The 27,976-nt window shown below is 37.6% G+C and overlaps 2 protein-coding genes across 7 annotated transcripts in view; one reads left to right on the top strand and one right to left on the bottom strand.

Moving 5' to 3' along the window:
* The window catches only part of RNF19A (ring finger protein 19A, RBR E3 ubiquitin protein ligase), a 57,384-nt gene extending 40,849 nt beyond the window's left edge, over window positions 1-16,535 (top strand). The window contains exons 14-16 of one of the 4 annotated variants that reach the window (XR_013841084.1): window positions 7,343-7,451; window positions 7,540-7,737; window positions 16,423-16,535. The gene's annotated coding sequence lies outside the window, so the exon portion shown is untranslated. Of the gene's footprint in view, window positions 1-7,342; window positions 7,452-7,539; window positions 7,796-16,422 lie in introns of those variants that run through there. The other 3 variants (XR_013841085.1, XM_079984818.1, XM_079984816.1) reach the window with 3 other exon arrangements.
* On the bottom strand, window positions 55-27,964 carry SPAG1 (sperm associated antigen 1). 3 transcript variants are annotated; one of them, XM_079984813.1, is made up of 19 exons: window positions 27,947-27,964; window positions 25,303-25,444; window positions 24,470-24,629; window positions 24,217-24,342; window positions 23,400-23,467; window positions 22,505-22,617; window positions 21,618-21,723; window positions 20,095-20,225; window positions 18,310-18,416; window positions 16,711-16,873; window positions 14,820-15,239; window positions 14,359-14,458; window positions 11,202-11,354; window positions 6,908-7,083; window positions 6,433-6,580; window positions 5,663-5,789; window positions 4,663-4,827; window positions 1,659-2,027; window positions 55-1,515 (listed from the first exon to the last, which is right to left on the bottom strand). In XM_079984813.1, exons 2-19 carry the CDS (start codon window positions 25,440-25,442, stop codon window positions 1,384-1,386), a joined length of 2,904 nt encoding a protein of 967 aa, XP_079840939.1. In that variant the 5' UTR covers window positions 25,443-25,444; window positions 27,947-27,964; the 3' UTR covers window positions 55-1,383. The 3 variants fall into 3 exon arrangements, with proteins under 3 accessions (XP_079840939.1, XP_079840938.1, XP_079840940.1); XM_079984812.1 differs by lacking the exon at window positions 27,947-27,964 and adding an exon at window positions 27,759-27,934; XM_079984814.1 differs by lacking the exon at window positions 27,947-27,964 and adding an exon at window positions 27,759-27,932 and having other exon boundaries at window positions 6,433-6,574.
* Between the last annotated feature and the right edge of the window lie 12 nt (window positions 27,965-27,976).

The following is a 27,976-nucleotide window of genomic DNA, read 5'->3' as shown; positions in this document are numbered from 1 at the left end:
CCTAAAACTGTTGTCTTGCTACGCTAGGGCAATGAAAAGGCAAAAACACAAATATGCCAAATATATTTATTTTTAAATATTTTCCTGTAAGGGTTCTTCAAGGAAACAACTTTCAACCGGGTTAAAGTCTTAAGGTAACAGAAATGTCATACATAGGTTATTTAATAATGGGGAAAGTCACTGACTAATTTCACCTTCAAAATAGTGCAATTACCTGAGCAGTCCCTCCCATAATAAAATTTGATATGCACACTAACAATAAATTACGAGTCTCTGGTTTAAAAATATAACAGTTCTATTGCTTTAAAACATTTAACAACATAGTCTATCCTGCTCCCGTTTTGCTGTTCACCAGTAGTCCACAAGCCATATAAAATGATTTTTGTATACCTAGAAGACACAAAGTAGAAGATGACCAAACTGTCCCTTCTTGGAACCTGCTTACCAAAGTGCGGATGTAACTTTACACATTCAGTGCCATAAAGCATTTTACTGCATATATTTAAGTTAGCATTGAATTTTAAGTGTGCCAGTGTTTTCCTTTGAAGCCACACAGAATTGGAGCTAGATGCAAGTGTTTGTCCAAGTGCATCGGCGACTGATGGAAAGAAAGGTAGGTTTCAGCTGCACTGCAGTTAGATGTGACTAGCAGGAAAAAAATGAAGGCTGTAATAATAAGAATAATAATTTTTATTTATACCCTGCCCTCCCCGGCCAAGGCCAGGCTCAGAGCGGCTGTAGGCACAAATGCACTAGGATTGTTTTTCGGCATAAGCCCCACTGAAAGATAATGATGCACAATTTCCATTCTGTCAATGGAACTTTTGTACAAGATGTTCTCCATCAATGCTACATGTCCAAAGACATTTCTGAAATAGTAGCATCTTTAGAAGACACTCCTGTATTACAAGAAAGGGAATACAACATAGGTGGCTATATTCAGCCCCATTAATACAGCTTGATGTCACTGAATACATTCTGATTATTAGATATACTGTTATATATGGGACCCACATTTTAGAAACTGTTGATTTGTCCCAGAGAACCATGTCCTCACTGGCTCATGTGTTCTCTCCCCTCTGAAGGGAATGTGCAAGCCTGAGTCCTGTGCTCCCGATCTCATTGTATAATTGCAGGAACAAAATGGTAAGTGAATAGGCCCATTACTTATAAAGCCATGCGTGTGTACTCTGTAGGATAAAATATATACAAGACGGAAGAGCAGATTTTTCAGTGTGCAAGTACTGTAAAAAAAAATGTACAGCATATTGAACAGTCCAGGTAAAAGACTGACTTTACCTCATGCAAGCCTGCATAGTTTATATGCCCGTCCTACAAGCATTAAGGGAATGCATGCTAGAGGCAGTTCCAAAATGAAGTTGTTTAAAGTTCAAAGTCTCTCTTAAGGCTCTTCAGATCATCTAAAGAAAATTGTTGGTTTTCCTCTTTGGAAAGAGAATCAAACAGTTGTTGAATCTGTTCTACTTCGTTCTTACTAAGTAGCGTTAGCACCATCTGAAAAGGGAAAAAAAATGTGTGGTTAGCATTTATAAATACTATCTGCAAATGGTATTTGTCTAAATGTCTAGTAAAAGCTAGCATTTCATAAACATGCACATTTTCAGAAATAATTGACAGCAAATGCCATAATTCCTTACCTTAAACCTTTCTGCTCTACTCAGGTGGACAAGATGCTGGTACACCAGTCCAGGGTCTTGACAAAATACATCCGACTGCAGGGCTTGGATAAAGAGCAGAAAAATGTCTCCTTCTAGTTTGTTGCTTAAAAGGGCTGGTAAATCTTTTGGCTCAATCGCTGTCAAGAGCTCTGCACAAGCAGCGATGTCCTTATTGACATTCACAACATTTATAATCTGACCAAATTCATAGGCATTAGATGGCTTTGAAATAATGAGTTTTTCTGAACTATTCATTGGCACTGCGTCAGTCTCTCCTTTAGCGCTGTCATGATTTGATGTAGCCTTCTCTGAAGTCCAGGTCTCTCTAGCTTCCTCTTCCTCATTCACCTTCACAAAGAAATAACCACATGCCCAGTCGGTTTTGATATATGTATGCAACATGTAACATTTCATAATTGTGATAAGCAGGAGCACAGTCAGAGAAATTATTATTGCCGCCTGAGTAAAACTTAGTAAAATCTTTCTCCCAAGAGACATTTTAATTCTGTCCTAGACACCATCAAAATGATATATTCAATGTCTGACCCTGTTCACATGTGCAGCTGCCAGATTATAACATAGGTGAGCTTGATTGTGGTGGCTCCATCCCTCTCAGTGGGGTGCTGACTGCATGGTAAAAAAGGATGTAAAAAAATTATGCCTGGCTTCACCTATTTGCTCATGTTCATCCTCTGCATGCCCATGCCGTGCAGGTGTCTTATATGTTTAACTGACTTCCACATAGCTGGCTGCACATATGATGGGGTGTCTGCAATCAGAGCAGCGTATACTAAAAGCAGTAAACAAACTGGTGCACTTAGAAAATCAGAGAGGTTGGGTGAGGGAGGGACTATTAACAGTTTCAATGTTAACTCCAGCATCAAAAAACTTTTGTTCAGAACTGAGAGACTGCGCTGAGTCTAGGATAAGAGTTACCAACCTTTGGAGGCCTGTGGGCACATCTGCAAACCAGGGAAACTGCCATGGGCATCACACCCACACTGTAACACATTCTACTAGCTACAACAGAAAGCTACTTTCAGACCTACCATATTGGCCTGGATATAAGCCTCACTTTTTTCCCAAATTCCGACCATGAAAAAAGTGTGGCTTATATTTGCGACCTTATGGTATGCATCCAGAGAGCGGCAAAGCAGTGCCTGTCCTGTGTGCAGTCCCCCATCCTCTCCCCCAAGGATGGGAAGGGAGAGAGCGAGAAAGGGGAAAGGTCGCTGGCAAAGCAGCACGGCTCCGCCGCCGCCGTCCAGTATGCAGTCAGGAACACCTTATATTTTGGTTCTTTTTGTCTCCACTCCCTCCAATTTTAAAGGTGCAGCTTATATTTGGGCCAATACAGTAATTTCAGTGGAGGAGAGGCGACCCTGCAGATGCCAGGGAAGCCCTTGGTGATCACGTGTGCACCTGCAAAGCAATGTTGGTGGCCCTTGATCCAGGGCATTTCCCTCTAGCTTCCACCCTGTCCACTTGCTGATTTGGGCTTTTGCTGTCCCTCAATCACTCGACAATAATCTTGACTCAACGGCAACTGCATAACAATGTTGATAGTTAAAATAAAGTGCAAGTAAACACTAACGTGCTACTCATTCCTATTTTATAGTTATGTTTTTCATCTTTTAATCTGTTAGGATTCTCTGTTTTAGATACATTATAAAATATAATAATAATAATAATAATAATAATAATAATAATAATAATAATAAAGCTTCACAGAAAATGAAAATGGGGAATGAAATTATACCAGAGATTAATGAAATGGAAATTAAGATCAGAAATTATATAGAGGCAAAGATGACAAAGAACTGGCAGGACTGAGAGATGAAACTATGGCAAAACTAGAAGGAACAACTGATGAAATGGAAGTACCCACTATACAAGTGTTTGGAGAAATGAAGGTAAGATTTTGGAAAACAAAAATGACATAAATGAAGAAAGATCTGGATAATCTGACATCGATGGAATTGAGAGAGAAAGAATTTGACCTATGACTTGGAGTGATCCTAGGGATAAAGCAATTAAATCTCTGGCATTCTTTTTGGAAAGAGAAACACAAAAGGAAGAGTCAGTACTAGATAAGGCTGAAAAAACATGGCAAATACAACAGGAAGTGGAAATTGAAGATACAGAACTGGGTGTGGGCCAATGGATACATAATAAAAGGATTTTGGAATATTATCTCAATATACGATCACAGCAGATAGATTCTTATATGCACAAAGGAGGAAATTGGAGGCAAAATTTAAACATTTAATTAGAGGGGGGGGAAACATTTTTGGCATTTATCATTAATTGGGAACCCCTTTTTGAGTGAAAAGGAAAATGAACACATAGTTAATATACCACTCTTGATCATAACATCTCAGGGTGGTTCAATTTTCACAATTAGTTTTTTTTAAAGAAAATTTGCCAAGCACATAAAATTGAATGCAAACCAAGTTGTGAGTTACCTGTAATATAGAAAAGGAAGCAATGGGACTAAGGGCATCTTAAATTCAAATATAGCATCAAGATTTTAAGCATTACAAATATTTTGGATGTAATAAGTAACATTCTAAATTACCTTCCTTTAGTACTGTAATGGGATTCTCTTTATGACTGCTGTATAATAAGCAATAAGTAAGCCAAAACTATTTAATATGGTGTTTACTATGTGATAATCAGCTGGTGGCTAGTCACATTTGTTTATAACATCAAACAAAACAGGATCCTGTTAATAAAACACAAGCCCAGAAGACCCTAAGCATGATTTGCAAAGATACTGACTAGCTGGTTCTAGCCTTCCACTATTTTCTCAGAAAAGAGTCCCCACAACCAGCAGGTCTAAAACTGACTTGCACAACTTACTTAGCTTGCCAGTTACCACAAAGTGCTTGAGAACTCAGCAGTTCAATCCAGACATTTCATAAGGAGGTCTGAATCTTACACACTTATATGCCCAGTACATGATTTTTTTTTAACTGAATACCTCTTGGATTTCAATTTTTTTCCTTTGCTTTTGTTGCCCGTTGACTGTATGCTCATTTTTCAGTTTTAGCAACTGTGTTGTTTCCTGCAGCTCCTTCTTTGCTTCATCAATATTTGAATCTATTAGAAGAACTTTCTTCAAATCATCAATACTGGCTTTGTAGTTCTGAAATGTTTAAAAAGTCAATTATGGGCCTTATAAACTGAATAGCTGGAAATATCACAAAATTTACAAATACTCATAAATATGAAACATAGCAAAACATAGTAAGAACTGGCATTAAGACTAGGTCAAGTGATGCTGTGACTACCACAAAGTGTTCCTCTAAATCAGCAGTCAGCATTTTTCCATTTCTGTTTCTTCAAACAACAGGAATTCTCCCTCCTTCAAACTTTTGATAATTTAAATGTTATCATTTATGCTATAGCTAACACTGAGCAAGTTAAGAGCTACCTTTGAAGGTGTCCCGGAAACTGCAATTAATTCAGAATGCGGCAGCTAGACTGGTGACTGGGAGTGGCTCCCGGGACCACATAACACCGGTCCTGAGAGATCTGCATTGGCTCCCAGTACGTTTCCGAGCACAATTCAAAGTGCTGGTGCTGACCTTTAAAGCCCTAAACGGCCTCAGTCCTGTATACCTGAAGGAGCGTCTCCACCCCCATTGTTCAGCCCAGACACTGAGATCCAGCACTGAGGGCCTTCTGGCGGTTCCCTTATTGCGAGAAGTGAGGTTAGAGGGAACCAGACAGAGGGCCTTCTCGGTAGTGGCTCCAGCCCTGTGGAATGCCCTCCCTTCAGATGTGAAGGAAATAAGCTGCTATCTTCTCTTTAAAAGACATCTGATGGTAGCCCTGTTTAGGGAAGTTTTTAATATTTAATGCTGTATTGTTTTTAACACTTGATTGGAAGCCGCACAGAGTGGATGGGGAAACTCAGCCAGATGGGCGGGGTATAAATAATAAATTATTATTATATTATATTAAAACTCTTTTCTTACCTGTAATCCTTTGTATGCTAGAGCTCTTCTGTATAAAGCTTTTATGTTAGAGTCATCAATCTGAAGAACATGATCACAATCCTTTTTGGCTTCTTCATATTGAGACAGTTTCAAGTAACAAAGGGCCCTATAGAGAAAAAAGAAAAAGCACTGTAAGAACATAGGGTAGCACCCATAGAACCCTGAGGCCAATTCTCAAAGTCCCATTATTTGTATATTAAGAAATATGTATGGTTGTAGTTATAAGACTGGCTAAATGGCCAACCTAAGTTTGATTCTGATATACAGTCATACCTTGGTTTTCAAACAGAATACATTCCAGAAGTCTGTCCAACTTCCAAAACATTCGAAAACCAAGGTGCAGCTTCCGGTTGGCTGTAGGAGTGTTCTGCAGCCAATCGGAAGCCGCGCCAGACGTTCGGCTTCCAAGGCAAAGTTCGCAAACCGGAACATCTACTTCCGGGTTGGCAGCATTTGAGTTCCAAGTTGTTCGTGAACTAAGCTGTTCAAAAACTGAGGTATGACTGTACTATTTGGAAAGGCAATATGAGAATTGTGTGCCCAGATGTTTATGGTCCTCTCTGCATAGCAGAGTATAAACGTCTTAATATAAAGGCATAGACTTTCATATAACAGAACTGCAATGAAACTAGCTTTCAATTACAAAATTAAAGTTGGACAAAATCAATTTCCCACTAAAATGAATGACAAATGCCTGCTGATTTGAATAAGCTGGGTTGCATCTGATAGTGTTTTAAAATTCTCCTTACCTGTTAGTGTAGATAGTCTGTTCCTGGGAATTTATTTTGATGCATTCATTGTACTTTATCAATGCTTCTTCATAGTTACCCTTTTTCACAAATTCATTTCCTTTATTCTTAAGTGACTTGAACATTTCTTCTGGTTTTTCATCTATTTCTCCAAACAGATAAAGAGATTGTCAGTCATCAGCAAACTTGAGTAGGGAGAACATTCATGCACTAGTTTTGCGGCATTCAGAAAGCAAGGCTGGAATTCATAGAGTATGGATCTATTTCTTAAGAGCAAGTTCATACCATCACGCTTTTCACTGGATAATCCAGGCTTTGGGGGAACAAGAAGTTGTAGAGGAAGCAAAAATTAAGAACTCCCTCCCACAGCCCATGCAAGTACACTGCAGTGAGAGCTCTTTTGTTACTAGCAGGAATTTCCCAAGTATTAAGCTTTCTCAAATAAAACATTTATCAGCAATCATGTTACACATACTAGGAAAATGTGACTGTTGATCTCCATGCCTGGCTGCATTTTTCTTCTGCTTTGGCTCTGCAGTAACACTTCCTCCATCCCACCAATGTAACTGAGCAGAAACTGGAACAACAGGAATCGGGGACAACTTCTCCCTCCAATTTGGGCCATCCTCCTCTATTAAAGTTCTTGTTATCCTAGAGAAAAACAAGGTGTTGTTTTTTTTCACCGACGGCAATAAAATGCAGTAAACTTGGGTAATTAAAATATTGCAACAATTTAAATGGTATGCATTCAAGTTTTTTAAAATCTTTTTTAAAAAATCACATTAAGCTGTTTTTATTTATTATCCATACCCATGTTATCTTTAGAATGCTAGTAACAATAACATTATCTATTGAATATGTCAACTAAGTACAAGCATGAAAGCCACATTGAACTGTTTCTCTCTTTCAGACCCAGTGAGGACCACTTCATAGTACACACAAATCAGCCCCAAGATAATCAGATTCTGTTTATTTTGTATTGCTGTATTGCTAGGAGCATTCCACACATATACTTTGAGGTATTCAATAATTACTTCATAGGAATCAAATTTCAAACCTCAGGTTTTATAATACTATGTCAACTTAGTTTAATTCTATTTCACATAGTGCAGAAACAAATACTTTGCAAGCTGAAAATGAATTACCAGAAGGAGAAGGAAGCAGCTGAAATAAGGAGATGGGTTGCCAGGAAGAGAGCAATAAGCAGTGAAGCAAAAGCATAAGAAAGACCTAGAGAGGGGCTGGGGAGTCCATGTGTTCAGAATTACGCAGGAGAAGCCATCATAAGAAGCAAGAAAGCAGAAGGTATTTGGAGTAATTCTTAAAACATCTAAATGCAAATATAAGATGAAAAGAATGGAAATCCTAAGTTTATGACCTCCAATTTCTACTTCATCTATTTCACATGACAGAAAACACCTGAATATACATAGCCCCAATTAAATATATTCAGTGATATTTGATGTCAGTCATATTCAGAGCAGGACAACTGAAATCAATGAGCAAGTTATGTTAAGCCCAAGGTTTTCAGTGGGTCTATTAACACTGGGTGCTTCCCACCATTTCTCAAAGCAAATATGGAATAAAACATTTTCTGTTTAACCAAATCAAGACACAAATCTCTCAAGCACTTTTCAAAGGCTGATGGACATGCCATGAACACTGTTTATTTCTTTAAATATCACAGGATTTAGTTTCAAATAGTTTACATCTGCAGCCAGACCACCACAGTACAAAAGGCTATCCAAGCTAGTCTAAAATACATTGTATGGCCTACAATGTTTTGTGGATTGAACATTAAAAAACATAATTCAGTGTGATGAATACAAGATAAAATGGAAATATTGCACATATGACTTAGTGTTGGAATGTTAAACTCTTACAAAGCTCCAACTGTAAACTCATTAAAATTCCAGTGTTATGAACTAAGCTCTTGTTTGGAGAAATGATGGAAAAATAGTATCTTGAGAAATCACAAGAGCCATATTTAATAAAACTTAAAACATGAACTAAAATTGATAGCACTTAAGAGACATGTATGATCATCTCAGGTGACAAAAATAAAAGGGAATTATTTATTATATATAAGCAGTTTTATAACTTGAAAATTATTATTTTTAATAATTAAATGTTTTTAATAACATCCAAAGTGGGCTAGGAAAGAAAAGAAAAAACCTTTATAGTAGCAGATCTTGGTAAGTAGCTCCCTAATTGGCATGTCAGTTCAGTTTCCAAGTAGTGTGTCCCAAAAGTGAAGTGGGGTTATTATTATGGTTCCTCAAAACTAATATTAGACTTTCAGTGGTGACAGACATATAGGTATATTATGTACATTAATAATTGGCCTTTAGTGCAAGAAACACGTAACTGAGTGGTCAACAACAAACCACTTTTCTTAAAGGCTCCCTATTAATACAGTAATGTACAGTACAGATCTTAAGATTAAATCTGGCAGTACACTAGAGATCAATTTACGGGAAAACTAAAACTGAACTAAATTTATTGTGCCAATACAGTTATCACAGCAATAAAGCGAACTTAGTAGTACATTAATCAAGATGTTTAGGCCAAATGGTTTCATTTTGAAAGCTGCATTCATAGCAAACCTCTGCAATGGTATTCTGCTCCAATACATGCAGGCTTCTTCGTACAAATATCCCCAGCAACATGGGAGTTACATCCACAGAAAAGGATGTTGCACAAGATTATATGCATATTTTATTTAAAAACATGTATGTATATATCACTTAGTATTTTTAAAAAACTAATGGTATACAGTCTAAAAAGGAACAATATTTCATTAAAACAAAAACACAACCTAAACCCACAAGAAATAGAAAAACACATAAAAGCAAATAAAGCAGAAATCTGGATGATTTGTAAAACTTTATGAGTCAGGGAAAGCCTGGGCAAAAACATAAGTCTTCAGCAGTCATTGAAATCATCTGTCCAAGAGGGACACCATTTGCTTATTCAGTTCTCTATGAAGCTCACCTACCAGGACAACCAAAGTAGTCTCTATCCCAAATCCAAACAAGAAACCAGACTGAAAAGGATCTAGATACCCTCTGCCATCCAGAAATGTAAGAATTTGGGTGTCATTTATGCTGGTTTACAACCGTAATAAATATTTGTTGCTGCTGGGGGCCATCACTAGATGGTATGCAGGACACAGACGACTAATTGCCCAGACTGGTGGCATCTAAGAAAACATTGCCAGTCACCTTTTCACCATAACTTCCTTTCCTGCCTTCTCTCAAAGAAGCATTTACTGATTCACCCAACCAATCGTTCCACCTCTTGCTGCAAGATCCTTGGAGGTATAAGGCTATTATGTGTACAATCTATCCTTGCCTGTTGTAGGCTTCAAACCTCCAATGATGCACAAGCTGAAGTGTATCCATAATAACAGGGTGAGCAAGAGTTCTAAATGCACATAATGATTCTGCAATTACTATGGCATTCAAGACAGAGTGGAAGTGAGCGACTTCATGCAGGAAATGTCTTGTAAACAAGTGTACACAACAGATCAGTTGGTAGAGCATAAGACTCTTAATCTCAGGGTTGTGGGTTTCAGCCCCACATTAGGCAAAAAGATTCCTGTATTGAAAGGGGGGGGGGGGTTGGATGAGATGTCTCTTGTGGTCCCTTCAAACTTTACAATTATATGTTTATAATATTCTATGAAATCAGTTACAGTAAGGGTAAATGCCCTCTCACCACTCAGAAAAGCTACACTTGCCAAAATCAGATGGACCAAATTATGATGGAACAGTAACATTTAATAGCCACCATTACTACTACCACTGAGTACCACCAAAGAGTCTGAAAATGGGCTCTAGTCCATGTTGGGTTGGATTCACTTTGAATATTTCACCACTGTGTGTCTAGCTGATGTATCTGCTATTTCACTGTTTCAATCATCCCAGAAATTGTGGAGCTGGGCTTTAAAAAGTGAAGTGGAGATTTAGAAGCAATCATGTCAACTGCCCTAGTCATTTCCCCATTCTAGAGGTAGGCTAGGGGTCCAACAGGACTGCTAGACATTGGAAATAGAAAACTCCCAAAGAAGCACCAAGAATCCATTTGGATGCATCCATTCCCAGGCAAACGGTTCTAAATCGGTTCCCCACACCTGCAGAGATTAGAGGTCCCAGTGAACTTTAACACTGTGAGGCAGCAATCTGTTCATTATAAGGGGACCACATCAAGTTCCCTAGAACCCATCATTCTGTCAAGTACAAAACACCATATCAACATTATAACCTGCCAGAAGCATGAAGCTCAATAATGATTGAGACTGACCCATGGTGGTCATGCAGCCATTAAATCCTTACATTCTCCAGACAAATGTATAATTAATTCCCTCAGGTTCACCAACCTGGGTGACTCCAAACCATTTTACATCAAAACCACTACTGCTAAATAAGGCATATTTACTAAATCACCTTCCACATATATATCGCAAGGTAATGTACAGAACAGAATAAAAGCAACTAAAAACAGCACAAAAAATAATAATTTTAAAAGGAGGGTATGCAGTAAAGGAAGCAGTATACAGCCCCCATTTTTAATTATTTCTACCCATCATATGGCTATATATATCCAGAATTAGATTATCACTAAACAGGCACCTGGCCACAAAAGATTTTGGTCCCCATTCAACAGATCAGTATATGAAGTCCATTTAGATGAACTGACACTGAAGCTTGTAGTCTGTTCCACATTGGTATGCTACAATTTTATGTTCATGTTATAAATGGTTTTACCTGTTAACACTGTCATTTGCTACCTGGATTCCACTGTCTATTTGTAGTACTGTTTTATAATCAACATATGCCTGCCGATATCGTTCCATAGACTCATAGGCCATTGCTCGACGCAGAAGAGGTTTCAGAGAATATGGATGAAGTTCTAGTGCACTAAGGACAAATGGCCAGAAGTTATTACAAATACTTGAAAGAAAAACACACAAAAAACATGCAGAATTTCGATACGCTTATAAACATGTATATTTCAGATATGGGCCTATCCTAAAATAAATCGAAGGAAAAGGAAATAATGTACCAAGCCGTCTATTGCTATTTTATTGTATTATTTTTTATATTGGGACAATATAAAGGAAAGTCTATTAATCATATAGATAAGAGACAGATTTAAACTGAGTGATACTTATTAGCAGAGAAGCAACTCAGAGGATTAATGGTTATCGCGCTTAAAGTAGTATCTAGGTCAGGAGTAGGGAATTTATGGCCCTCCAGATGCTACTGGACTACAGCTCCTATCATCCCTGACCATTGGCCATGTTGGCTGAGGCTGGTGGGAGTTGGAGTTCAACAACTTCTGGAGGGCCACAGATTCCCCATCCCTGGAAACCCAGCCAGATGGACGGGGTATAAATAATAAATTGTATTATTATTATTAGTACTAGTAGTTGTTGTTGTCATCATCTGTATCTATATCTATATAGCTTGCAGATTGTTATAGTTGCATAACATTCAGTATGTACAGGTACAAAATACAGTGGTACCTCTTGTTGCGTTCCACTCTTGTTACAGACTTTCAGCTTACAAACGCGGCAAACCCGGAAGTGTTTACTCCGGGTTCACCACGTGTGCATGCCCATAAGTGCTTGATTGCACCGTGATGCGCAGAAGAGGTGCTCTAGTTGCAGACTTTTGGGGGTGTGAACAGCACTCTGAAACGGATTAAGTCCATAACTAGAGGTACCACTGTATACCCAGAGCCTAATAGCTGAAAAAAGTATTTATTTATTACTGTCTCCTTGCAATATACACAACTGCCAATTACTTGGTCCAAATTATCTTTACAAGTAATATTACCTGAATTTGTCACCCCTACATGAAGATACACAATACTGATATATACAGAATTTACCTACAAATGGTTCATCCCATATGATGATGAACTCTGTAGCTTTAATAAAGATATCATAAAAGAGTAACATCCAACATTTGGGAATTTTTATAATGGAGGGAGAAGCATTTGTTCTGAGAATTCTAAGCATTTATGTAATAATATGAACAATGCTAGGTAGGACTTCAATTCAAATCAACATTTTGAATCAAAAAAAGCTGAATTCTGTGGCTTATATAAATTATGCAAATTAAGACTGTTTAGAAATATTTCCTCTGTTTGCATAATTTATTATGTGTCAGGTAATCATAGGGAGGGACAAGAGTTATTCAAAACACCAAACCAAGGTTCTTAGCTCTGGAAATCCTGCTGTGCCCACTCTCTGCCTTCTAAGACTTAAAGCACTGCACACAACTTTCAAGCCTATCTTCATAGTTTCAGTGGTGAGGAACTTCAGCAGGTGAGTGAGTGGCTCAGCTGAAATTTCTCAAAGAATTTACTGGTGATTTCCTTTTCTGAGCTCCTTCTGAAGCATCAGATAATTCCATTCCTCCCCTGGAGAATATTTAGAAAATAGTCTCACCAATCTCACCATTCAGTAATTTGGGATACAGTTTTAATATTTAAAACTGGTCCCTACTTCTACCGCTCATCCTTCTTAGCTCATTCAGCATTAAGTAACAAAAATTTCTCAGAAAAGAATTTTATGATTACACTATCTGTCCATTATTTTCAAGGCAGAGTTCTGAGCAGTGAGTAATGACAGAGTTAAGCACTGTCTCCAGTGTTATCACTACCCATTACTACAAGTTCTTTGTAACTTCTGAAACTCTCAAACTTCTAAACCAACAAAAGTTGGTGCAATTAAAGATGCCAACCTATTTTGTACTTATTTTTATATAACAATGATTAGTTGTCTTGGACAACTCTGACACCTGAAAGCTTGTGTGAGTTGCCTAACAATTATGAATTATATGTTGCCTGTGAGATTCAAGAGCTATTAAAGAAAACTGTGATCCAAAAATGCTTATTAAATCAGAAATTTAACTATATTAAAACAGAAATTAAATCAGAAATCCTAACATGGCATCCTCCAGAGTCCAGGCGTTATTGGATTACAACTCCAATCATTCCTCATCATGACCATGCTGCCTGAGGCTGACAGGTAGTGCAGTCTAATAACACCTGGAAGGCATCACACTGGCTACCCCTGTATAAAATACATTGACCGCCTAATGTCTACATTTAACAAGGCAAGGCCTGGACAGCTATAGCTCTGCTGCTATGTCTAACTCATTAGATACTGATTAAATACATTCACTGTATAAGAGGATACATTTTAGAAAAGCCAGCAGCAAGTTAGGAATATATGAAGCTGCCTTGTATTGAGTAAGATCATTAGTCAATATAGGTCAGTATTGTATACACAGACTGATGACGACTTCCCTAGGTTTCAAACTGCGAACATTCCCACTCCTGTCTGGAGGTGCCAAGAACCGCACCTGGGACTTTCAGCTTGCAAAAGCAGATACTCTATCACTGAGCTACACCCTTCCCCTCATGTTCTAGATGAGAGAAAGGATTCAAGACATTTGCCTTCAGAACTATACCCTATACTGCACCATACGTAAGAGACCAATAATGTGTTTTCTGGGAACCACTGCAACACAATTGCAATCATGTTGCAATTGTGATGCAACTACTTAAAAACGTTCTGGATAATATCAAACATAATTCTAGGCTCAGGTATCAAATGGAAAATACATTAATAGCTATAGGAACTAACATACAATTCTGTAATGAACTTGCTTTAATTTTACATTCAAACCAACCTTACATGTTTATATAACTTGGAGAAATATTAACTGTCTTTCTCATCTTCCTCCCTCTTAGCAAGGAAGTGATTTCCAACACATTCTGACGAAACACATACTATCATATTCATAGGGGTTACACATTTCAAACTGTTTAAACTCTTTAAAGGAAGGTTAAATGCTCTTTTAATCATGGGGGGGGGGAATTGTTTATCTGCGTAAGATTGGTATTTACCTGTTACAGTCTTGAATGCAGTCAACACAGTTTCCTTCTTTTAGGTAACATGCTGCTCTGTTTGAATACAAAATACTTAGATCCTCTGGACTTTGGATTCCTTAAATTACAAAAAATTACAGTGGATTATGATCACTGAAATCAAGTTTTATTAGTATAAAACACTTCATTAGATTGTAAGTTGCATTGCAGTAGTGCAATTGTGCTGATGAAGCAAAGCTTCAAGGATCTTTTTTTTAGTGGATCATCTATAAATACATCCTACTGCTTTAATATGCAGCCATAACTCAGTTACATTGAAATTCTACACAATAAATCTGATTCTCATGTCAACTGTATATGAATATTTTCACAACTACATAATTATTACAGAGAAATTCAGCTTTCTCCTAGAAATATATTAATTGAAGAAAGGATACATTTTAAAATCACCATAAGAACTGCATAAAGATATAACTCACCAGAACTAATTACATTTTCAATTGCTTCTGAGTATCTGAGGACGGCCTCTCCAAATTGTCCATTTTTAAATAATTCATTTCCTTCAGCTTTCAGTTTTGCTGCAGTGGAAGGGAGCAAAGTAGAACTGTTTTTTCCAGCTGCTGAAGATTCAGCATTTTTCTGTATTACTTCCTTGTTTTCACTATTATTTCTGTCACTGCCCAGATAGCCATTTACTTCATTTTCAGAATCCCGTAAAACCGTGGCTGTCTTTTTTTCAGGTGTGCCTTTTTTGACACTATTCTCCAAAGGGTCTCTGAGCTTCTGTGCTTCCTTGTGTTCCCATTTACAGCCATCTCCTTTGCTGGGAAACTTCTTTTGTGCATTCCCCATTTCTGTCTTCTCAGTTGTGATCTCTCCTCCCACTAGCACAGCAGTTTCTACAAGGAAGTTAATCGGCTAGGTTAGACTGCATCATCAGAAGGAACCATTGTAAAAGCAAAGGAGGGGTGGATTAAAAGCATGTACCGGTATATCACACATATTAGCTTACTGAAATGAATTCAATGAAAGATAACATTTTCTGCAGTCTTTTTAGACTGCACAGCTAAGTATAAATGGTTTGCCATCGTGGGAATTTAAAACTGTCAAATCAGTATTTTTTAAGAACTGGCACTACTCTCTTCTGAATGGTATACAATCACCTTGAAATTAACCTTTTAAATACTAGATGCTCAACTTAAAATTTGGCCTGACAAGCAAATTAGACAGCAAATCACAACTGCATTTCAAGTCACAGTTGCAACCTACCTTTTTGAGACTATATCAAACATATAAAAAGATTAAGCCATGTTCTGTATTGTGAAGTTTCACATACAGTTTCAGGTCCACTAAAAGGTAAGGATAAATTCTTCTACCCTTTATTTCAAAAAGGCTTGCTATTCATATCCAAATGGTCTAGAATAGATAGCAGGGGCCAAAATGGTACTGGATAAACCAATTAACAGTTTTTATACTAGTAGAGCTGTATTCACTTGCTACTGTCTAAAAAAAGGAATAGATTGCTTAAAGTGAACAATTTGGAGATCAGTTTTAGAAACTTGATGAATATTCAATATATAAAATGTATAGCAGATAAACAGATTTACCATATGCTTTATCTCTGTTAGCCCCTATAATAGTATGAAATAATCATCTTAAAGAGAATGACATTTTAAAGAGATCATAAAAAGGTGAAATAATCATTTTGCAGCATCTTCCTAAAACAAATAATTCCAGATTTTAAAAGTAAAACTTGCAATATTGAACATATTTATTTCTTACTTATCTAAACACAAAATATTAAACAAAATTGTTTAATACCATCTTAAACCAAAAATAGAAGACTACAACTTTATGAGAGTTTCCCTCTTAAAATAGCTCCATTGTCTGCAAATCTACTGTTAAAAGACATATGAAAAACAACTGTTCAAGGTTATGCTATGAAAACTTTTTAAAGGAAAATTGGAGTGGGTGGGGAATAATGTGCAAAATTACAGATTGAAAGTATGTCTAAGTACTGTACACAAACAAGTTAGGAAGCTGGTGAATCAGAGAGATATTTGATTTCTGTTTGAATTCCAGGCCACAGCTATCAGGGAAGCAAGACCCTCTTGGGATGTTAATGCTGTGAACCCCTCCATCGTAGGCTCAGGTATACATATATATGTGTAAATAAAACATATATCATAAAGACACCTCAGTCTCCACTATGCCTCATTCCGAAGGAAACACGAACCCTGGGTAAGTGCCTGCAACCCCTGGAATCTCACACTGCTCAAGACTGGGATGATGTGCAGTACTATCTTCCAGTGAGGTGACACTACAGTCAGCTCCATGTCCTTCCATTAACAATTAACAAGTTAAAATTACTTTTATCTCCACTGCCATTTTCACATTCTGCTTCATTTCCTCCTAGTTCTTCATCACCATCTGAGTCTTCTATATCTTGAATAAGTATTTTTTTCCCCTTGCTATTAGTTTGAGAAATAGGTTCCAACTCTTTCAGCTTCTTCTCAATATCCAACAAGTTTTTCTGTAGTAATATAGCAATATTTATTTTATTTTAATAATAATTCTTCCACCACTGAAAGATACACTCAACATTTCAAACATTACATAATACTGTAATTGCAAAAGGAGAAAATTAGAGAACCTAGTGTCGGAAGTGAGATCAGAACCAAAGTACTTAGAACTGAAAGTACATTTACCTCTATAGGAAATTCTTATTAAAAAATAACCTGTTCAGTACAATAGTAGTTCTCAAATAAATTTAAGTAATACAGTTGTAAATGTAGGGATATTATATTGGGAGTGGTGCTTTAAATTATCTGTAGTGGGAGATTGTTAAAGTAGAAATGTCTAAAATCCTGAATGAGGCAACTGGTTTAATACCACAATTGATATTACTGAATACAGTTTGTTTGATGCTTTCATTACTATCAGTCTATCAAGATGGCCTTTGGAACCAGACTGACTATAGCTCATCATTAGAAATTGGCTCAGGATTTCTCTCTCAGTTTGGCACAAAGATCATTCACCAACTTAAGCTACTGAAAGGGCAAGAAAAACTAGACTCTGTTTTAGAATATCTTCTATATTAAATTCATCATGTGTAATTGGTAAACCACCCTGTAATCCTCAGACAAAGGGTGGTATAGAAATTTAATAAATAAATATAAATTGTGTGGAGCAATTATACGTTACCATACTTCTCCTGACATGTATGTGCTACTTAGGTCACCTGCACTAAACCAGAGTGAGGAAAATAAGCTGCAGGCTGACATGCCTTCCGTGTCAAGAGAAACACTACCAAAGCCCACCAATCAGGGATGGTGCCAGTGACAACACCCACATAGGGAGCCAATGAACTCACAATACCACATCCCCAGCATACACAATACCAGACTGTCCCACTCAATCTGCTGCAAATGGCTCAGCCAGCAATCTTGTACTCCACTGGCTGAGGGCTACAGGATTTATTGAAAGCCATGCTATGCCACTGGAACTTGAGATACTCATTCTGGTAGGAACTGGGCTGCAATTGGCCAACTCAGTGTACAGAACCATAGCAATATCCACAACAGAGTGGCTACAACCACAGAGGTAATCAATTGCTCAGATCTCTCTTGAACCCTCAAAATGTGCAGATTATTTCTGTGTGACATTCCCTCCAAATCAGATAACTTAGCTTGCAGAGCAGCATCAAAATTGGGAGAAATATGGTATTGTAATAGTTGGGTGAGTGGTGGGCTCTCCACTCTGGATCAGCTGATGGAAACTTATTGCTTTTTTCCCTTTTGAAAAACCAGTTTAACCTGCTGTCATCTGTGGGATGGCAGTATTTGTATCAAATACAGTATTTGTATTAGATATATTTCATTGTGTACCATCTTTCAATAGTAAATATGTCTAATACAAATGGTATCCATAGTTTACAATACGTCCATGAAGTTAACAATTAATACTTACCTTAGCAATAGCATTTTCTGGCTCAATATGTAACACTTTCTTCAAATCTTCTGCAGCTGCTTTGAAATTATGTAGATTAGTGTAAACAGTGGCACGGCGCATAAAAGCTGCAGATCAATAAAGAATGCATTATTTTATTGCAATATTCTAAGTTACATAATAAATATGTCAATATAATGTGAAATAGTGGAAATGTAAAATAATTCTGCATTAATTATATAATAACTTGCAACTATTGCAATATAACTTTGTAATAAAGAGGAATGGTTTAAAAATAATTTCAATTTGACGCAGACAAACCATCTTCACATATAAGGATCCATTTTAGTACAGGCATGCAGAACCTCAGGCTGAGGGGCCAAATGCAGCCCCCTCCAGGCCACTCCATCTGGCCCCTGAGGTTCTCCCAAGGCCACACCCCCTCCTGAACCACACCTATCACCAGTCCTTCTTTACAGGCCCTCAGGTTGAAAAAGGATCCTCAACCCTTATTTTAATACTGTAATTATTCCGCTAAATTTCTAGTCTGTCCCAGTCTCCCATCAAAGTATAATCTGTTACCAAAAATTAACCCACTAAAAGAGATGTGATTACAGCTGCAATAACCTATATAATGTAACATGGCATTGTTTCTTATTTATTCATTATATTTTTATGCTTCCTCCAAGGACCTTGGGTTGGCTTATGTTACTCCCCAGTTTTATTGTCAAAATGATCTGTAAAGTGGGCTAACCTTGAAGCCAGGTTTCCCTGGTCCTAGTCCAACAACCACACTATAAAAAGTCTCCCACATGGTATATGTATGTATGATAATTGCATGGCATGGACACATAAATTCAAAATGTTGTATCTGTACACAATCACTTGTCATGGGAAAACAGAGCAAAAGAGATAACAGTTGCTGTGAGTGGGAGAGGCCAACTATCTCTTAAAGGTGTAAGCATAATTCCAGGAGGAATTCTACACTCCCAGGAAAGGCAGCTGCGGAATCCTGAATCCCTTCCTCACCAGGTGGAGGAGTTCCACTCCTGGATGCCTCTTCATTGCAGTAGTGGCAAGTTTTATACAAACTATGCCAACACTGGAACTAGCATAACTTCCCTCCTACTGATAGGAATAAAGGAAATAAGTCCACCAGCACCACTTTATGTCCTATTTTGTGCTTAGACTTGTGCTTCCCTGGATCTCTGTAGGATTGCTCTGTTATTCTCCCTTTTTATTTACTTAGTTTGGTGCTAGGAAAAGGCAGTACCTAGACATGTGGGGACTTTCCTTTTACATTGTATAGAAAAAAGCCAACTTTTCATCTGTCAGGATTGCAATAAATTGCTTTAGACAAAGTAGACTGAACTTCCTTCAGCTGATTAATAGTTGGAAGGGGAACTCTTGTTGCTTGGAATAAACTTTTCCCACCATCGCCTGGCTAGCCCTGTCTCGGAATTTACCTTGAATTGAAGGGATACAAGCTTTTACAGTGAATATTGGAGATGAGTGGGAAAATATTCAGGGTTCTAATGGCAAATCACAGATACTGTACCCCCATAAATTCCCTTCCACTAAACCATGTAAAGCACTTAGCATGGGTACTAAGCCACTATGTGCTGAACAATTCATTTCCCGCTATAGCAGTAGTGGAAAAATAAAAAACTGAGAGCGGTTATTCCACAGAATGCAATCCACAAATTTCAAAAACCAGTGTTTGTCACCTATGCTGATTTTGCTCCATTCATTTAAAAAGATTTTTTGCTAGCATTAATTTCTCAAAAGTGATTTCTTTAATTTTACCTTTTATGTTTTCAGGGTCCATTTTTAACACTGTCTCACAATCCTGATGAGCAACATGCCAATTCTGAAGTTTTATTTCTGCCTGAGCTTTATTATTGTATGCAGCCACAGTGGGAAAGGCAGATATGCTCCTGCAAAATACTGAGGCATTAGGCAGGCTGAAATGAACACAGACACTTCAGAAGAGTCAGGTGACGCCTTAAAGCCCAAGGTGCGGGGATGTTGTTACAAAGTAAAGCCGGAAGACCCAAGAATGAAAAAGATAGGAGTGTTACAGTACTGTACAGAGTACAAATGAAAACAAGTACAGGTCAAAAGAGTAAAAGATCCAATCAGAGTGGGTGAGGCCTCCCATCTGCTAATGAAAATGGCAAAGGAAGATAAAGAATACACATAAAGGCCTAAAGAGGGACAAATTATTTTCCGTAGTTACCTAACCATTTTCATTCTCTATTGATCTCATGCAACTCAGTGCAGAAAATTGACTACAAGTCATAAAGCTATTATAATATGAAGACTATATGATAAAGCATGTAAGAAAGGCCAAGTGATCTACAATTCTGCCTGTCACCCTTGTCATCGCAAAAGTTACATATGTCAACGATGATGAACTCTCCAGTTTAGAAGTGAAGGTAGAGCTGGGATAATCCCCTGCAACTGCACTGAGATACAGAGCAAACTAAGTTGCACCCACCCCCAACTCCAAGCTGAAGACGAAGGCTGTGGCCTGCCATGTTGGCCGTGGGCAGTTAAAGATTCACAAAGTGCCTCTGCTGCCTAGTACCAAAACAAGCACAAGTTTTCTCTCTGGCTTTGGAGGTGAAGGTTGGCATAGGCTCATTTGGGCAATGGGCAGCAGAGGTATATCAAGTACATCAGCTGTCCAGTGACAAAACAAACTCTAGTTCTCCACCTACAAATCTGGAACTGGAGGAGGGTGGGAGTCATCCCCACAGTTATGCCAGGTTTCAAACCTCCAACAAAGCCAGGACAACTGCAAAGACCACCAGGAAGAAGGCATCTATATATACCATATTCAATACAATCAGGATCCGTCCAAGCCATTTTTGCTACCTGATAGGACAGGATAAGAAGGCCAAAAATAGTGTCATGTCGCACTTTCAAGTTCCTGATGTTTTTGTCAGTACACAGTCTCAGTCTAGAATGCCTTATTGTGAGGGTTACTGTGTGGCTAAACAACATATACACAGAAAAATGCATATCATAAAATTGATATATGTATACTAGTACAAATTTTGTTTAAACCCCTTTTAAATAACGAAGTTGATAGTGAAACAGCTAAATGATTTTTTAAGTGGAAGTTGTAACTTTTAAGACTACATATTAATGCCTGCCTTGCATCCAGGTTGCTACTGTATTTTAATATTTTGCTGGAAGCCGCCCAAAGTGGCTGGGCAAGACCAGCCAGATGGGCAGGGTATAAATAAATTATTATTATTATTATTATTATTATTATTATTATTGCTACTGCAGCAGGCTAATAATTACTATGGATGACTCACCGAGTATAGTAGATAATGGCTTCTTTGTAGTCTCCTGTAACAAATGCTTCATTTCCTTTTTCTTTTTCACGATTAGCAATGAAGATTTTTTCCTTTGTAGTCAAACCTAGAAAATATCTATTACATATTAAAGGAAGAAAAATTGCAGGCAAAACCAAAATTTCTCTTTAACACTACAGAGAAATAATAAGAGAGAGAGAATATTGTAAAAGACACAATCTACAAGTGCTCTATTGTGTTGATTTGAGTCTCCACCCACTTCAGGCAACATGCTATATCTCAATAGTTGAACACATACTTTGTATACAGAAGGTAACAAATTTAATTATTAGTCTGTCCAGTTAAAAGGAACTCCTGTAACAAGGCTGGGAAGCACCTCTGAGATCCTGAAATACTAGTGGCAGTCAAAGTGGGCAGTTATACAGTGGTTGAAATTACACTTTGGAATTTTTTGCTTTATTGTTTAAGGGTATACTATTTTTTTCAAGGTAAGGGTTATAACATTTTAAAACCCTGTTTACAAAAAAATGTTTTCTAGCTATATTGCTGATTTATCTACTACCTTAGCAGAATTATGCAATCAAAAACACAGGATTTTTAAATACTGTAATCCAGCAGTACTGACTACATTACTGAATTTTGAAGTAACATGGTAAAGTGGGGGTAAATGTTTCTGGGAAAGGATAGGCAGACATTGGATATATACAGGAGTTACTGACAATGCATACAATACTGAAAAACAAATTCATATAAAATTGTCATAATTCTATATGAGCATCAAGTCACAGTATTTTTGAAAACAGGGATTCCTATGAGTAGCAGATTTCTTATTTTTCAATAAAAGGCAACAGCAACCAAAATCACTGTAGTATTGAATGAAAACCTACCTGTTGTGTCTATATCAGATTTTGGTAACCCTTTGTTAGTTGTTTTAAAGCTGGGTTTACTCTTATTTTCCTCATAACCATCAATTTTGGAACATTCTTTTTCCACATCAAACCTTAAAAAATGGAAAAGCATTTAATATATTTACATTATAATAATAAACATCCATAAATTATACAAATGTGTGTTTAACTATAGCAAGACTTCACACCTACATAGTTTAAGGATATGATGGACCATTAATCTGCAATGTAGGAATATGCAGGTGGCCCATACAGGGATCAAACCCATGATCTTGGCATTATCAGCACCTCACTCTAACCAACTGACCTGCAGCAGTGGGCACGTTCTACTCTTAAGTAGGAAGAATCAGCTGTACAAAAATAAGATGTGGGAAAGGCTCTAGGTGTCTTAGTAGACCACTCATTTAATGTGAGTCAAAAGTGTGATGCAGCAGCCAAAAAAGGCTAATGCTATTCTAGGATGTATAGTGCCCCTATCAAATGAAGTAATAGTACTGCTCTATTCTGCCTTGGAAAGACCATACCTGGAGTACTGTGTCCTGGTCTGGGCACCACAATTTAAGGAGGATATTGGCAGGGCAAGCAAGATGTTGTGCAAGGAAAAATTATTGCACAAATCAAATACTTGCCTTAGCATGATGTTGAATACAACTCATCATATTTAGAATGCTTTCTCCCAACATGCAATTTTTGTGTAAAGTTCTCCATTAATATTAGACTTTCGAATACCATTTGTCTATAGTTAGCCCTGTGAGATTTTGAGAATTTCAAGGGAACGTTAACATAGAAACAAACCTTCCTTTTTCAAAACCAACCTAAATAGAACATTAGAAAATAACTGAATTAAACAATATGCAGAAGGTATCTGACATACTTATCCCACTCTCTATAGTCCCTTGGTACATTTTTATTCTTTACTACACCATTTCTTGAAGTTTTGCTCTAGAATGAGAAGATATAAAAAAATAAGCTTCATCAAAGAATTTGTTTTGTTACTTTTCATTTCATGTAATATGAGCATTATAACATGTTTTAGCTAGCTCAAACTGAGGTTTTGGAGTTCACATATGTTCAGTAAGTAACTCAATCACTTGCTATCCTTTCTACAATCATGTGCTTATCAACTAAGAATAAATTTCAATATTTCGATATTAAAAATTCTCATATGGGAAAAAATGAGAATTGCAAACATATCATTTGCAAACATACATAACCAAGTGGGACTTGCAATTAACCATTGCAGCACAGAGTGCTATCTCATCAAGAATCCAGCCCCTCCCCCTCCAGCTTTCCATTCCTCACCTCCAGTTAGTGGGCATGGAATGCTCTGCCATCACTGGGCTGATTGGGGTTTGTTTGTCCTTTTTTCCTACTTCTGCAAACCTTTGAGATGCCCTGAACCTACTGATAGCTTCCTTTTACACGATTGGCACTCACAGAATTTAAATGTAGGGTCCTGTGACAAAATGTTCTATTGTGGAGTACTTCTCTCCAGGGTTATTAGATGTTTTCCCCCTCCCATTTGATATATGACCAAGTCATACTCAGAGTAGACCTACTGAAATAGGGACAAGTTGGCCATGATTTCACTGGGTCTCCTTCAGGGTATGACTTAGTCAGATGCCAACAACACATTTTTTAAAAAAATCATATATAGATATTGAATATTGTATAGAAACACAGATTCCCACCTGTCTAGAAGGAAGAGAGCTATCTGAACTACGAACTGGTGGCAAATTTTCCACTTTCTCCCTGAATACTTCCGTTGTAGCATACCGCATTTTATACTCATCTTCTTTCATTTCGGTAATCCAGCTCTGAAAGAAATCGAAAACATAAACATATTTCAAAATCTGAAATTGTTTTTTTTACCAGGCAACAACTATTTGTTATTTAAAAGTCACATACAAAATTAGCATGCTACAGAATGAAGAAGGGGAATACCTTCATTTCATTCTCTATTTCTTGCCATTCCGCAGTAGTAAAATCAGAAGCAGTGGCTGCAGGTTTATCTCTTCGCAGAGCTCTGCTATTTGGAGCCAAAGACTCAATGCGTTTTTCACAAAATAATACAAGATCAGGGTAGAAGCCTTCTTCACCAGATCTAAAAATTAATAAATGTGACATTATACGAGCTTCTGTAAGCACAACAGGAATTCTCTTCTGTCCCCTGTAGCCCCCATGCATCCTCAAAATATGCTATGACAGGTTAGGGAAAACTCAAGAGAGAGTGCAGAGAAAGAATAAGTCCTGCTGGATGAGTGGACCTCCGCACATACAACATTAGATATCACTAATAGCAATTTTTAAAGCATAAACCATAAATATTAACTTCAGGAGTTGTTATAACACCCCCCCCCCTTCTGAGATAAAGACTTCCACTATTTTTGTTTGATTTGCTCTAGACTTGTAAGTAGTTTACAGCTGACATTGCTACATTTTGTATTGTTTTTGTATTGCTTTTTTAAGCTCAATAACCATTCAATGGCTCAATTCTGCATGACCAAAAGATCTGTAAAATCTTAAATCTGAATATCCCAGCCTTAGCTAGTATAAATATATCACCTTCTCAGTCTAAACAACCAATTTATCTTATACTAATGCCATGCTAGCAAGACTAAACTATTTTCACTTATTTAAAATTATTACAATATTTAGCTTTTAAACAAGTTTTCTGACAAGGTCTACAAAAGAAGTGGTGGCCTTGTTAGTTTCTAGTTAATACGAATAAAAATATGTAAACCATAATAAAATAAATATGTAATTTAAATGTTTACCTTAATATCTTAAGAATCTTTTCCAAATGTTTAACATCTTTGCATGTTTCAATGAATTTGTAGTCTAGATGCTCAATAGGAATTTGATATGTTTTTGTTGTTCCTTGGCTTAACAAGCATGAAACTTGGTCAGCACTCATAACTGGAAATATAAACGGTAATTAAATTTTCCCAGTGTTCATGTATATTTTGAAATTGCATAAGCTCACTGAATAATGTGTTATAATCTCTTATGTTACATATGCACCTGTTTTAAATCCTTCTAGCTTCAGTCCATTGAAATGGAACAATTTATAGGACCAAGACTTTCTGTGTGGGTAGTACTTTATGCACTATGAATGCTTATATGTATAAATAGCTACTGCTAGAAAAAAAACATGATTATGTGAAAAGAATTTCCTCAGCAGAATTTTTCACATGTATAATTCTGGGTTTTTTTCTAAATCTTTGCAGTGACTGTTTTCTTATTTGTATTTGCAATAACAGTTGCTTTTTATTACAACATGCCAAATACAGACTTCATAATGTTTATGTTCATTCAGATTTGGCAGCCATCTGAATGTCAAACTTTTTTCCATAATACAGACTAACTGAACATAATCCTATTTGTGAGAATTCTTCTCAGACCCTTCTGCATATAAATAAATCCATTGATTGAATCTTGTCTGCAAATCATGTGACTGATGATCTTAGAGAATCATAGGTTCAGAGAACATTGTGTATTTGTGAATTATCTGTTGTGAGAGATTTTCCACATTATTTACCTTCTGTTCTCCTTATGCAAATCATACAGAATACCTACAAGCTCATTTCTTGAACATGGTTTATAATGCTACAGTTTATAAGAAAACTGAGTATTTTACCGTGTACTGGTTAACAAATGCAAAATGTCAGCATCAATTAAAAAACAAACAAACAAACCCTGTAATTTCCCATGAAAATGGGATGCCAGAAAATTCTGACCCATCACCATTTTGAAACTTAAAAAACAAAACAAGAATCATTTGAGCCTACAACGTAGCATCAAAACACAATTTCAGCACTGTAATGGGGAAATACGTTTTTTATAAAGAATAATTCAAGGACAATGCCCTCTACAGTTAAAAAAAAGAAACAGGTTGCAGCAAATAAATAAATAATCCACTAGCAACTGTTGCTATGTACTGAAGTGAGCCACAAAGCTCAGAAATTTCAGATCACCATCTCCTGAGATTAGGCCCTGCCGTACGCAGTTTCACAACACCATGGAGGCAAGCCTCACTTTTTCAGTACATGCAGCAAGCTCCCAAAATAACAACATTTTGAAGGTATTCTGCTTTATTCTATATGAAAGTCTGAAATGACTGGATCATTTGTGTTGGGTCCCCAATCTCCTTCTCTCTCCTTTTTAAAAAATAAATTAAAATAAATAAATAAAATGCTTTTATTTGCTTACAGGGCATCTGGGCATAGATGTAAAGCACAGAGCTGGCAAGACTCCAGCCACCAACCATCTAAATGTGCCCAGAGGTCTAAATTTGTATCTATCTGTATAAAGCACATACAAATTTGTGGTAGGGACCTGTACCATGAATATTTTAAGGGCCTAGCCAGCGCCCCTTTATCAAAGTAATTTCTACAGCCTTAGCCCCAATTCACACAAAAATCAAGAACTGACCTTAGCAACAGCAGTCACACCCCTATGTTCACTCTTAGAGCAATGAGGGTGGGTGGCATGGGAATAGCCAGGATTTTGGTTAGGGGGGCAGGCTGTTGTTAGGGGGGGCAGAACCTCAAATTTGTATTGATTTTAATTGATTGGGGGCCAGCTGCCCCCCTTGGCTACACCCATGGGGGGTAGGAAAAGGAGCATGAAAGATAACAGCTGTTCATGTATGCTGCCCATGTAATATATACCCTTGAGGCTTTTTGCAGTTTCAAATGACCATGTGGCTGAGCACAGGCATAGCCAGGAGTTATGTTGTGGGGGGGGGCAGGATTTATGTTGGGGGGCAGAACTGAGCTCCATGTGACACGATTGGTCAGTTACTTGAGTATTTTTATTTATTTACTTGATTTGGGGGGTATCTGGCTACACCCTTGTAGCTGAGTGACTTCAGGCCAATTACCACCACAATCTATCCTACCTTACAGGGTTGCTGTGAAGACAGTCAGAGAAAAGCATACCCTGAACTTACTGGAGAGAAAAATCAGAATTAATTTTATTTTAAAGGAAGAAAAACATACATTGACACCACCACCTGTTTGCCCCCCTATGAAGCCTGTTCTACCAATTATAGCTGCCTCTAGCACCATCGCACCTTCCCCGTTTGCGTCACCCTAGACTCGCCCCCCCCCCAGATCTCCCACAGCCCTCCCCATCCATCCTCCGCGATTCCTCGCCCTCCCTCTTCCTCCTGCCGTTATCCTCAAACGGCCACACACAGCATCCCCTGCCCGGCACCGGACGCTCCTACCTGCTTCCTTCCCCAGCGAACGCCGCCACTCCAACGTCCTTTCCACAGGAGAGAGACCCCAGCAACGCTCTGCCGCCGCCCCTCGCCGCTCGGAGCGGCCTTGAACCGGCGCCGCTGAGGGAAACCCTACAGGTGGCCCCGCCGAGAGCCACTTTTTAAATAGAATTCGCTCGAGCAACAAAACGTACCCCCTCAAGCGCATGCGCAGAAGGCGAGCG

This window comes from Podarcis cretensis, assembly GCF_951804945.1.
Source record: "Podarcis cretensis genome assembly, chromosome: 7".
Lineage (NCBI taxonomy): Eukaryota > Metazoa > Chordata > Lepidosauria > Squamata > Lacertidae > Podarcis > Podarcis cretensis.
This window is presented reverse-complemented; position numbering and strand designations above follow the sequence as displayed.